Source organism: Anoplopoma fimbria, chromosome 19 (genome assembly GCF_027596085.1).
Source record: "Anoplopoma fimbria isolate UVic2021 breed Golden Eagle Sablefish chromosome 19, Afim_UVic_2022, whole genome shotgun sequence".
In the NCBI taxonomy this organism is placed as follows: Eukaryota; Metazoa; Chordata; class Actinopteri; order Perciformes; family Anoplopomatidae; genus Anoplopoma; species Anoplopoma fimbria.
In genome coordinates this window covers 18,558,156-18,572,229 of record NC_072467.1, presented here as the reverse complement: position 1 = coordinate 18,572,229, position 14,074 = coordinate 18,558,156, and the positions used below count along the sequence as shown (strand labels likewise).

Genomic DNA, 14,074 nt, shown 5'->3' with positions numbered 1-14,074 from the left:
GCGCGTTTATAAGAAACAAGTCTGGTTAAAAATAGATCACTGAATTAACTTTAGTGGGGGAATTTGATCATTAATATTCACAAAAAGTCCACAAAGATGAGCAAAGGTGAAGTTTTTTTATTATTATTTATTGTCTCGGTCTGCAGACATGACACAAAAAGGACTGCACAGTATTTTTGCACAAGAGGCCTGACAGTGAACTTCGCTCCCGAAAGGAAACTGTTGTCTAGACAAAACCTCCCACTTGATGTTTAATGCGATTTTCTTTTCTGATCTGCAAACTTGTCTCGCATTAACTCAACAACCAGTGCAGATCTGACAGCTTGCGACTTTGTAAACTAAACGACAAGAAGCGTAACCTGCGTTTGAACAAAGCTACATTATAACAGATGGCTTGCCATCAAAACCCATATCACCTCATGGTTTCTTACGGATCACATTTTGTAGAGAAATAACCCTTTTGTTATATGAAATTGTACATAAAGCTGCCATTACATGAGAATAAGGAAGAGACATCAAACCTGTGGTTAAATGGCCCCCTGGCGGCCAAAGACATAATAAACTCATCCCAGTCAGTAACGCTGGCTGATGTTTCCAAGCCAGACTTGTCTGAACAGATGTGACAACACATCAGGCCGGAGGAATGTTGGAGAAAGGACAAACCCTTTGTGCATAATGTAATTTTCACTGAATCAATGTATGAACACTGTGCAAGTTAATGTGCACAGAATCAAAGAAAAAAAAAACCACAGTGTGAGATCTGTGTGTGAACACAGTATCACACCATTAAATGTTGTTTTTCACAATCTGCAGGTCCAGTAAACATAATGAAACGCTCTCTGTGATAGACACATTTCAAAATGAATGTAATCATGTCAAAGAACAAGAAAAAGGTTTGATTTTCATCGTCAAAAGAGATCTGGCAGTAGAGATACATACGTCACCTCATTCAAGGACTATAAGCAGCACAAATCAAGCAGCTCTTAATGCATTAGATTTCACAGTCTAGACTTTAAAAATACCACCGGTGGTTAAGAACACAAACAGCCGTACTCTATTATCAGGAGGGGGAATTCATGAAAAGAAATGTTTAACAATTTGTCATCACAAAAGAAAACAATATATTTGGTTCAAAGAGAATACTCAGTGCAGTTAGTTGAATCTTAGATCAAGAATATTGGCCCAGAAACACATTCACATTCCAATAAAGAGCATTTGTAATTTAGAAAAATCTACTTGTTTTGTCTAATAACTCAACTTTGATCAAATAAAAAACTGCTTACATTCTAACCTGTAAGGTGGTTTGAAACATAAAAAAGGACCATACCAGCATTTATAGCAGATCACTTCCATTTTATATCAAAACTGCAAACCATAATACTGTGTTTTAATACATTTAGATGTATTTTGTCTTCCAGGCATCCGTTGGCCTCTATTCTTTTCCATACAACAATAAAATCTACTAGGACATTTCAAAAATAAGTTTGTTCATCACAGACTATGCAACATATGCATTCCTCTGTAATAGTGTAATGCAGAGTACTTTTAAAATCTGTGACTAAACTACATCAACACACAACAAATATTTAACTACTGCAAAGTAGTAATTGGAAACCAATAGAAAATGATATATACAAAATGTAAATGTAAAAAAAAAAACCGGAGGAACTGAAACTTTCAAAACACACTGGTATGGTCCTTCAACAGTTACAATAGTGAGCCAAAGTGAAACTGAAACGTACAGGTTCGTTCCCAAGATAACCTCTCATTTACATTTATTACTAATCAAACAACTAAAAATCTAGCTTTGGAACAGTCATTGTGTCGTGTGGCTTGCCTCATAAGTTCAGGTTTGTACAAGTTAGTGTTTTTTTGAAAAACAATCTTAAATCCGTTCAATATATATATATTTTTTTCCAAGTGGCGTTTAACTAACACCATTTCCTATAAGCCCTTTACATTTTATGGATCTGGATTAAACCAACTATCCATATCTGTAGTTCTTACCAGGAAGCTGTAGTTTTTCCTATGCTCACAAAGTAATTGTTGTTTAACTTCATATGACTGTTGTAGATGGATGCTGAATGTATTGATGCAATTGATGAAATAAATGCTGAATGAGAAATTGCATTGATTTACAGAAGCTAAAGGAATAAAGGCTCAATTTGTGACGCTATAATAACACATTTAGTTTGCAAACCCCCCCCTAAAAGCTTAATTGCTAGACGTTTTGCATGCCGTGTCATCTTATCAAAGTCCTTATCATGACTGCCTTATTTACCATGAACAAACAAAACTGCTGATATCTGGATTCTCTGCAGAAGCTGCTCCATTCAACACTCACTTAGTGTGACAATACAAAATTACTCACATTAATGAGAAATATTCAGCATTTTCTTCCATGGATTTTCTATCCAAATAAAACATCAGACGCCTGTAACAGAGTACTGTTGAGTATGACAGAAGATAAGACAAGCCATTAGCAAAGGTAATGCCGATGCAAGTTGTATTTCTGTTGTCTCATCCAGATTAATGTAATAACATTACATTTGCATGTATATTATGGCGAATCTCTATTCACCAGAAGCTTTGGAATGAGGTTAGATTATAGTGACAATCAGAAATGTTCCCATGTTAAGTCAGAGATTGTCCTATTCAATCTAAAACTACTTAACCATATCTGGTATTATTTTTGACACCTCAGATGTATTTTTTTCAAAAAAATAAATCTTCCAAATATCTTTTAGTATCATGTAAATACAATGGTATCTACATGATGGCTGAAACCTATGATGGTCGACACATTTACATGTTCAATAAAGCTATTTGCTATCCCACCACATTATGCACAAAACAGTGGTCCCATTCACATTTTGAAAAGTTAGAAACTTAATGGATGAACTCTGGAATATAAGGCGCCATAACCTTGTGTGAGGTCATGGGGGGTGAGGGATATAATCTGTCACGTTTACCAGTAGACCCATTATGCAGAGTGCAAGGGGATGACAAATTTGCAGCCAAAAGGAGAAATGTACTTGATTCCCACTTCCTGCAACACCTGGCGAGGGATACCTATGTCGCACAGGTAAACCCTGCCAGCCCCCTCAGCCAGGGGAAGGGGGAGGCAGAGAGCGAGGGACCATTTTGCCTCGACTGCCAGCCCCTTTCCACTACAAGGAGGGTCTAAACTGAGCACTGGCGCTCGGTTCTGGTTAGCCCAGTCTGCAGCTGCTCGATACCAAGGCTGATCCATCAGGAATGTGTTCTCGTGGCAGTCCAGGCAGTTTATGATTAAGTCCACGGGAGTTTCTGGAAGGTCTGTGGAGTCGGAGAGAAAATAATGAAAAACATGACTAACTAGACTGCAAAATATTTAAAAAAAAACAACAACAATTGAGTAAAATATAAAAGTATATTAATATGCCCACCTTTGACACTTGACACCTGTTTGCCACCAGTTTTGTTGAAGAGGGTGACCTCACTGGTGACTGAGTCGAGCATCTTGACAAAATTGGGCAGAAACAAGATGACCTCCACTTCATGATTGGCCAGGTGACGACCACAGCTGATGCCCTGAGCACCCTGGACATGAGGCCCACACAGCAGAGCAACTGTGGGACGTTGGTGCAAATTTTTTGGAGTGAATCTGGAAGAAAAATGAAAAACAAGTTGCTTTATATTTAGCTAAGGCTGTTCTCATGTGTGCTTAAAAAAACATCACTACATGCTTACCTGTTGGGCCCACCCAGCAATGTAAGTGCCATCTGACTTGCACACACTCCAGTCATCTCAAGTCTTCGCTCCAGTGAGAGACCATGGCGCTCAGCAACTGACAACAGACGCTGGTGTAGTTCATAGGATATACTGGGCACAACAAGCCCGGAATCTGTATTGAAAAACGACACAAATATTCATACATATATATAAAAAACAGTGTACTTCAGAGGATTTGCCCTAACTTCCATTTGCTCATGAATGCGAAACAACTTACCGGTGCAGTACTCTTTGGCCGCAGGCTGCGGTACAGTAATTTGTCTGAACACAACAGGTTTGGCCTCCAGGATGTTTTCGTCGTGACGGTAACGTGTGGGTGTCTGATCTTGAGGAGTCCCACGTGACCTTGCACCATTACGGCGCTCTGATATGTCGATTTCTGTGAAAACTGCTGCTTTGTCAAAAAGAGCCAAGTTTCCTTCAAAATCAAAGTCTGTGTCCATCCCGTCGTCCATGCTATCCCCAAAACACTCGTCGTCTCTTATCTTCATCTGACCATTCTTCACCCCGTTTTTCTTCGGTGTCGCTTGGTTTGCCCCTCGACTACTAGATGACCCTGATGGGGGGGGGACATTTACACAGTAACTCTCAACACAGCAACAATCAGTCATTATATATTCGAATCGAGCTGTACAGCATTGCACTTACAGGAGTTGTGTCTTCTACGAAATCCTTTTGGTTGGCCGGGTATGTCCAGGTGACGTTCTCCATAGCTTTTGGAGCAGTGCTGAGGAGAGTTGACTTTCTCCACAGACCTGGGATCACCCTTTGGGACTGAAACTGGGACACTGCCTCCCTTTGTAGTTGCAGAAGAGCTGCTCCTAGCATTGCCATTTCTGATATCTAAAATCTTTAGTTCCTTTATGTCAATGGCACTACAGGAAAAAAAAAAAGCAGTAGAAGAGTAGATTTAGTAACAGGAAGAAACAGTGATTTTCAATTAGCCAAATATGTGAAAAACATATTTTACCTGAATGTGACCTCGGGAACAGGACACTTGACTCCATTGTGGAAAGGTTGCCTTAAGGTGATGGTTTGGCTGGACTGGTCCACAGACACCACTTCTCCTTGATACACTCCCAGCGTTGGCCCACAGTTAATTGACACCAAACTACCCAACCAATCCGCTGCCATGACTGCACAACGTTGAACTGTCAGAGAAGATTAGTAAAAAAAAAAAAAAAAATAAAAAATACTTTCAGTTAAAATAATAAGCGAACTTTCTGGCAGCAGAAATAAAATGTGCTCTGTGCTACATAAGTTATGCTAACTGACTAGCATTAGCTTCGGCCTGTTAGCTAGCGTTAATTCAAACACGCAAAGCTTTATTTAACTGAAGACAAAGGTTTGAAGTGTTGTACCTTTTCAGAGTCGACGCGGAGCACACTTCTCAAGAACTCTAATGAATAAAATGGCTAATTAATGGCTAAGAGGGGAATCGTAGCTCCTTTAAACTGCTAGCTTTTAGCTTATTGAATGGTCAGAAGATGCTAGCTGCTAGCTGTTAGCTTCTAGATGACTGCTTCCTGCTTCCGATATAAAACGTTTTTCACAATAAGAGCTCAACGATGAACATTTATAATCAACATGAAAACTTGTTAAATCTGATAAACTGCGAATCTATTATCCAAATGGATTTGGTTATCAAACGCTAACTCCTTTTGTTTTGTTTAATTTAAAATACTGAGTAACATCTAAAAAAACCTGTGCAATACAAATACACTGTGCAATAATAGTTAAAATAGTTTTTTCTGTCTGTAAATATAATATTTCAGTTATTGTTGTTTTTCTACTGTTTCTTATTGCTTATTTATAATACTTTTTATTTTTTTTTTTTTTATCTTGTCATTCTTCTACTATGTCTCTTGTGTGCACTTTACCCTATGCTGCTGTAAGCCTGCAAATTTCCCCGCTGCGGGACTAATAAAGGATTATCTTATCTTATCTTATCTTATCTTAATATAGTAATAATAGTTATATGACTAGTTGAGCATTAATTGAGATGAGCAATGTTCTTAATAGATAGAGCTGAATAATAGTCTGACTGGCCCATGCAACGAAACAACTTTGGATTTAGTCAGTTGCATGCAATATTTCACACAGAGCTGTAGAGTATTAGCATGCCAGTATGGCCATGGTACTATTTGACACAATCGCATGCTTGCTTTTCCCTTTGATAATTACCCACTTAAGAGCATTCTTAAAAAAACATATTTCTTTCTGTGTTCCCAATGTAAATATATATTTAATTAACTGTCATAAATAATTAATCAGATGTAGACTTAGCTATGAGTGTTATAATCACTGTTGTTCTTAACAACCCATGTCCACAAACAGCAGACTGAGTGATATCATGTGGAGACTATCCCAGAAGTGTTAGCACATGACACACCCACCTCACTGCCTCCTGTGTACATAGGTTACCATAGATACTTACTTCAGGGGCTTAATACTGAAAATCATGAAATCAAAGCTGTATGAGTCTTACCGGCAGAGCGTGGACAGGAGAGGATTTCTGCACCGGGTACCGTACGAGAAAGTCATTTTGTACAGACTCAAGCTCTTAAATCAGAACATAGGTTGTGTTTATTTTCTTATCAATCACATTTGTATACAGACAAACTTGTATTTAGATAAGGCAAATATTGTGATCGATCAATTTATAATAAGAGAAAATGCATTTGTAGATCACAAACACATTGTAATAATCATGCAGTGTTAAAACTAGTTGTTTACCATCAAGCAAACAGTGGAACTATTAAGACGCATGATCCAAGAATAGCCACACACCTCAAGCTGTCACCTTCCTGTGAAAACCTATCCCTGACGCTCGGGCTGACACATGGGCAGATGAGGACTGTAACCTCTCCTACACAAAGGGAAGAGATAACTCAGATCTAGGAAGACACTCCAATATGTTTAGACCCTCATACAGAAGTTCAAGTCCATTTTCCCCCACCTCGGACCTTGATATGTGGGACACCAAATCACGCTTTACAGCTCAGGTAAGACCCAGATATGATATTATTTCTGGAAGAATATGGTGATCGAAGTGTTGATGTTAATTGTAATTGTGTTTTTCTTTCTTAGACCTCAGCATGGTGTGGTATGGCAGCTGTCTCTGGGACAGGGTTCCTGTCCAAAGTCAGCACCAGGTGAGGGGGAGATTTATAGAGTTTTAAGTGACAGAGTCACAGTAATATTAATTTTCAAGCCAGGGTGGTGTAAGAAGTTCTGGCTGCTAAATTGAAATGTATTCCAGCACATCTGGGAGCGCCGGTGGCTTCAGAGAGAATGACCCAAGTCTGAGGAAGTGGCAGTCATTGTCCCATCTGGCGCCTGAGGGTGCTACACAAACCTTTCCTCCATCTCCGGGGGCTGAATTAAGGGCTGCCCGAGGTGAAAGGAGCTTTAGACAAGCAGAAGGGGTGCAATGGCTGCAGGATGCTCACGAGCGTTTAGACACTCAGCTGGACCGGCTGAGGAGCAGAAATTCACAGCTGAGCTACAACATAACTACTGCACAACTGTTTGACATGAAACATAAGGTAAGTTTAAAAAAAACAAAAAAGGAAAATAAAATGTCTATGTTAACAAAATCTATGATGTATTCAATGATGAAAAGGTGTTTGCTATGTGTTTCATCTGAGCTCAGCATCCTTTTATTTTTGCACTGACCAGCTGTCAGAAACGATGGGTGCCCTCGAGCAGGAGAAGGAGGCAGCTAAATTGTCCCAGTCTGAAAAGAGCCGGCAGCGTGGAGAACTTCATGAAAAGTAAGTGCAGCAAAAGACATGGAACGAAGAATTTGACACACCTACGAAAAGATTGAAAGTCCTCATGCAAAATTTACTCACAAGGGCCGTACAGCTGGAGAAGGACCTCGTGCAAATGAAGTGTACTTTGGAGAAAGGAAGCAATGATCAGCAAACTAAAACATTACAAATGAGTCAAGAAGACTTTAACAGACAGGTGTGTAAGCTTCATGTTTAAGAAAATTATGTATTATTCTTTATGTTTGTTTGCCAAACATTCCTTTCACACTTAAATTCAGGAGAGGCAGAAGGTTGACACAGAGCTGTGCAAGCTGAGAGAGGCTCTGAGAGATGCTGAGACGAGGGCAAAGACACAAGAAGAAGAACGAAACCAGACTCTCCAGAAGCTCCAGACCTCTACAGAGGTCAGTTAAAAATACATAAGGGAAATCTTAAAATGTACTGTTGATTTTCTTTCGACAAAATCCAAAGTTAGACTGCAGCTGTTTGTTGTACTGCCATTTTCTTTTTGTTCCATATTCACATCTTCATGCTCTGTGATTTTGTTTCTGTGTACTTAGACACAGAGGATGCTGTTGAATCAAATAGAGGAGATGAATCAAAGAAGACAGAATCACTCTGAAGCGCAAGAACAGCTGAGTGAAGCTAACAACAAGATCAGTCAAGCATGCCTGGTCAGTTTCCTGTCTCTGACTCAGTATTACCTTATACTACAGGTACTTTTTAATTTTCTGATTGGAGATACAGTACATCTTTGAAATGGTCTTTAAATCTTCTCAGGATAAAGCCATCTTGTCTACTCAAGTGCTCAAGCTGGAGGATAATATAAAAGAACTGAAGGCCAAGCTGACAGGGGCTCTGTCTGACAAAGATCACTTGATCCAGGTATCTTATATATTCTTAAACTACAATATCTGCCGTAAAATCAAAATATAATGTATTGGCATTATCACTAGCTTATTTTTGCATGTGTAGGAGAAAGCAGATCTGCACAAGAGGGCCCAGGCCCTGGAGTTGCAGCTGCAGACAGCAAGTGCAGAGGGTCGTAACACTGAGCCTCACAACAACAAACAGGATCAGGAAACTGTTATGATGAAGGATGAAAATAAAGCTCTCAGAGAGGTTAAAAGCTTAAAGTGGATATATTTTTGTTAAATTCCACTTTTTCCGAATTCTTTATTAAATGATCCCTGTTGTGTCTTTACGCCAGGCAAATGAAAAGCTGACATGTGAGCTGGAAATGATTAAGCAGGAACTGAAAACATCACAGTCTCAGCTACAGGAGGTAACGGCAAAAAGGGTCATCAACTCCAAACAGATCGCAGCTGTGGAGGCAGAAAGATCGCAGCTGATCCGAGAAAAAGAAGAACTGTTGAGTAAAATGAATGAAGGTGGACGTGATGAGGTAACAAAGATGAGAGAAAAGTGCAGCTTGCTCAGGTGAGATGTTGATCAAGCACTATTCTTCAAAATTTGAAGAAAAACGTATTATAATAAATTATAATTACCTTGTCTTTACTGAAACTGAAAAATTATCCAGGGAATCTGTGGAAGTTTTGGAATTAGAAAAACAAAAACTGCAGGATCGGGGCTGGTGTTTGGAGTCTGAGGTCCTTGAGAAGAGAGAGAAGCTACACCTGCAAGAGGAAGAACATCGGAAACAAAATGCAGTGAGAATCCAGAGCGTTGAGGAACTGAAAGCTGTGGCCTCACACTGGGCAGAGAAATGGCAAAAGGTGGCTTTGACACTGCAGTTCACTCAGGAGGAGCTAGAGGAACTCAAAAGTAACAACTCCAGGAATGAAGTAAGATCCCTTGATCATCTTTCAACTTCATCTAATGCATTTAGATTCAGAAATAAATCTACATTCAGCTTCAAGCGGAAACAGTACGTCTTGAAAATGAGGTTGTTTGACAATATGTTCCCTAACAGAAGCAATCAGACTCACTCCTGAAGTTTGAGCTTGATGCATGCAAACGAGAGCTGGAGAGGAGCAGGAGTCCGGCTCTGCTTTACAGATATAAGGATAAAGGTAAATGCACTTCTTTCCTAACGCTCTATGGCATCTTCAAATATTCACAACAAGATTACTTTCTTAGCACAGCATATGTCTTTTTATTCTTTAACCAGAAGGGGGTGTTAAAGTGCTGTGACCTTGTATTTGCAGGCAATGACGCCTCAGTACAAACTGAGGACACAGAGCCACAGACAGTGTGAGTGGATTTTGATGATATTTTCATTTTCAAAAAGCACCATCAGCAAAATGCTCAAAATGAAATTCTGTGATCTTTCTCTTTATCGTGTACACTTCATCAGCTTATCACAATCCTCTTTGTTATTGGAGCCGCCGTCAGAATCCCACGGCAGCCAAAACAAAGCCCCAGGTAACAAGATGTTCCTCTCGCACTGAACTGAATTTGAACTCAATAATAGTGTGTATGGTTTAAATACAGAAATGTATTATTATGTAAACATGTAATTGGAGTAAATATTTTGTGTATGGAGTACTGCCAGTTAACTTTAATGGTTAACAGGTATGTATACCAAGCAGTGAGGTTCAAAGGCTGAAGCAAAAACAGTCAGAAAGAGAGAAGCATCTGAGGGGAAAGTAAGCCTTTTTTCTTTTTTAATTGATGAATGACTAGTTGTTTTAAAGACTAAGAGGTGAAAGTGGACAGGTTCTCATTGTTACTGTTATAGGGACGAAGCTTTGAAGCATCAAGAAAGGCTGAGAGAGACGGGGGAAAATGAGGCTCAACTGAGGATTTCTGCTCTCAAGGTGCAGTTGCTATACACCCAAAACATGCAATCTCATCAATATATGAATCAAATCCATCATAGATCTGTGCTTAACCCACTGTGACCCAGCATATGTATTGAATGTTGGATTAAGCAACACATCTCTTATTTCTTTATCATGTTTGTTTCCCATGAACGCTCATGAAAAAGGCCTCTGAAGATGATCAAGATGATGGAGGCCAAGCAAATGTCTCAACCACTGATTCACTGAGGGCCCAGCTGGAAGGTTTGACCCAGCTTTTTAATAAAAACAACTAAAGATAGTTCATTGATTTTACCCACTGGCTCAGCTCTGAAACTTCTTCCTCCACATGTTTTCAGAGAGCAGGAGGAGGACGAACCAGCTGCAGCAGGAGGAAACACTGTCAGTACAGAAGCTTCAAACACTGGGACAGCTTAACCCGGTTTGTAAAAACAACATCTTTAAAGATGGCCTCCATTACTGGTGACAGACATAATAAATGTCTCCTCGTCCACAGGTTAAAGACGAGAAACCATCTGTTGAAGGCAGGAAGGATAAAATTAATGTAGAGACGGACCAGCAGAGGAGGATGGTCACTGAGCAGGTACATACATGCTTGATACAAACATGATTTCAGGTTTTCTTTTAATACATCAGCTCTATGGATGGTAATGTAACCTGTTGCTCCATTACTTTCGTTCAGACTCAAATATCTCAATAACTAAAGGATGGTATCGTATAAGATATCATACGAACCGTTTAATGAGGATATGTTGATGACTTTGCTGAAATTCACGAGCTACCCAGAAAAAATTAAAGTAATTAAAATCATCTCCACCTTTAACAGCTGTACTCTTGTGATGCACACATTAATGCATCAATAATTATAAATAATATAATGTTAATTATTCTGACGTCCCATTCTGCATAATGGAAACTTTTACTTTTCATAGTTTAAAATATTTTGATGGTAATATTTTTGGTACTGCAACTTTAACTTAAGTAAAACATTTCCGTAACTCTTTTACCACAGCCATAAGCAAAAGGTTAGCATGCTAAGACGTTAAACTGAGAGGGTTAAAGAGGTAAACATTACATCCTCATATTGGAATTGTTATTGTGAGCATGTTCATAGCTGACATGACCATTTAGCTCATAGCACAGTTGTGCCTGAGTATAGTTCTGTAGGGCGTCTAGAGTTGTTTTATACCTGTTGTGAATGCTTCAAAAGAGGAATATACTGTATCTTACCATATTTGTAGTTAAAGAGTCTGTTTAAGGAGCGAGAAGGAAAGGAGGTTGGAAAGGTTGACAACAGATCAGCAGCAGGTCAGTCTGGATCCTCCTCATTACAAGACTGGTCCCAAACATCTAAAGTTGTAAGGGTAAGGACCTCTCAGTACCAGGCCACATACTGATAGAGATACAAATATTTTACTAATGTGAATATGTGCAGAAAGATCTTGTTTTTTCTGTCAAAAGAGCTCTGGTTTGATGCCAGTGTTTGAGGAAGACGAGGAGGACAGTGACTGGTCACCAGAGGAGGAGGGAAAGCAGGAAGAAGAGGATCATGCTGAGGAAAAAATCCACAACCAGAGCCAACAGGTTATAAAGGTTTTGTAAACAACGTATCAGCATCTGCGACTGATGCAAATTAATATCATTGATGACATAATCGCGGCACATAGATTATATCATAAAATTAACAGACCTTCCCGCACATTCCTTCATTACACACACACACACACACACACACACACACACACACACACACACACACATATGTGCACTAATCCCATCTTCTGCTTTAATCAAAGAGCCTACAGCACACTGGGAGGGGTGTCAGCCCGGCTGCATAACCACTTAAACTCTGTGAAATGTAGTTCTGCTATAATCTCACATATGACTCTTTCTACTTGGCAAATAATCGGATTTGAAGCCGAGAAGTGAATCGGTCAGCTGGAACATCTGACTCAATGATAAGAGGATAGGAAAGAGTTACAGTATGTCACTGTTTTGTACTGAAGGCCTCTGACTATATGAGAACAGACATGAGAAGCAGTCAGTAACATTCAGACACAACATGATGAACTCTGTATCAAAGTCATTCAAAAGCCTTAATGGTGTTTAGTGCTGATAAAAAAGAAATGGCAAATCTTCTAAAAATGACAGGCTGTGAGACAATTGATCAAGGTTTTAAATGTTAAACATTAAGTTGCACTTTACAATAAAATGATGTTGCCCTATTTTGCACTTCTTTTTAAGATGCTTTTTGAAAAGGAGATGTGAAAGAATTATAACAAAAATCTACTATAAAAGCATTAATTAAAAAAAATATACAGAATACATCTGTGAAAAAGGTCTTATCACAAAATGAAATGAGGGATTTGAAACTGTTCTCTCCTCTGCCAGATGTCAACTATGAGTGCAGAAATCTGCAATCTGAAGTCAAAAAATGAGAATCCGCTGAAAGGTGACGTTCAGTGTAATAATCCTTAGTGTAGACGTGTGCTGTGATCTGTGCCATGTTTATGTTTTGGAGCCTTTTGGGAAAATCATGGGAGTCATGTCTTTATCTCAGACAGGGGCATATCCACAAATACCTTGGTGGACTAAATAATATGGAGCACATTGTTTAATGAACTAACAAGCTACTTTATTTGTGAATAAGTCCCTGATCTTATTGTATTTCTCTTCTTCTTTCTATGGCCTTCTAACTTCTGAATGTGTAAAAATACAAAATTTATATGACATTTTGAAATATTAATATTTGTGTAATCCTCCCCCCCCCTTTTTCCTAAATTAGCCACACTAACGTGCGAGCAGCCAATCCATGAGTGCCCTCCTACTGCAAAGAAACTATCGAACGAGTCTCGTCACTGTTCAGATGAGATTGACCTGCAGCAGAAAAGGCCACCATCCCTCTATCCTGACGGGATATTCCTGGCTGAGCTTGTAGATATATGTAGCCCTGATGAAGATGAAGAGGAGGGAAAGGGCAAATGATGTGTTTTCTTAAGAATCGTGCATTGGGCAAAAGTTGCTATATGCTATAAATTGCAATAAAGTCATTACAGGGCGCTGCACCAGCCAACATTGTGCCTTATAACCTTTTACTCAAACGAAATGTAAGAACTTCACTTCAACAATTTAAACCTGGTGGATGCTTTTAACTCTAATAAAAATTACCAAGCTCCGTCAGGCAAAACTGTGTTTTATTTATGTGACATGATATAGTTTTATATCATTTGATATGGCATTCATTACAGATGCACTTAAGAGTATACGTATGTTATGGAAAAGGAGGTTACTCATTAACAATATGATACACTGTTGAATGCTAAACCCAAAACCCAATGAGCATGTTAAAAAAACGTGAAAGGTTAGCACATTCCAGATGTAAAAGTCAAGGTTGACAAAATACTAACATTTCACAATAGAAAAATGCACATTTCTATTGTAATGTCACTATCATGTGACGTTAAAATATGAAGTACATTTGTGTGTATTACATGTTCAAATGAATAACAAAGTGTGTTTAGAGACAAAGCCTAAATATAGGAGCGACTCTTCAGGATTCATGGATAAAGATAAATAGTCTTTTTCTTTGTTTGCTAGGACACCAAATGCTTACAAGATCACTAATTTCTCCAAAATTGTAGAAGACGCATTTAGAAAGTTTGTTTCACAAATACATTGTTCTGTTATATTCCTACAAATGATGAACTTACATTTAAAAAAGGTCACGTTGTGCACTTACAG

The 14,074-nt window shown here is 38.8% G+C and overlaps 1 protein-coding gene across 1 annotated transcript; it reads right to left on the bottom strand.

Moving 5' to 3' along the window:
* Positions 1–138: 138 nt before the first annotated feature.
* edc3 (enhancer of mRNA decapping 3 homolog (S. cerevisiae)) lies at positions 139–5,270 on the bottom strand. The gene is made up of 7 exons (XM_054620146.1): positions 5,136–5,270; positions 4,745–4,925; positions 4,423–4,649; positions 3,992–4,330; positions 3,733–3,886; positions 3,429–3,646; positions 139–3,318 (listed from the first exon to the last, which is right to left on the bottom strand). Exons 2-7 carry the CDS (start codon positions 4,906–4,908, stop codon positions 2,984–2,986), a joined length of 1,437 nt encoding a protein of 478 aa, XP_054476121.1. The 5' UTR covers positions 4,909–4,925; positions 5,136–5,270; the 3' UTR covers positions 139–2,983.
* Between the last annotated feature and the right edge of the window lie 8,804 nt (positions 5,271–14,074).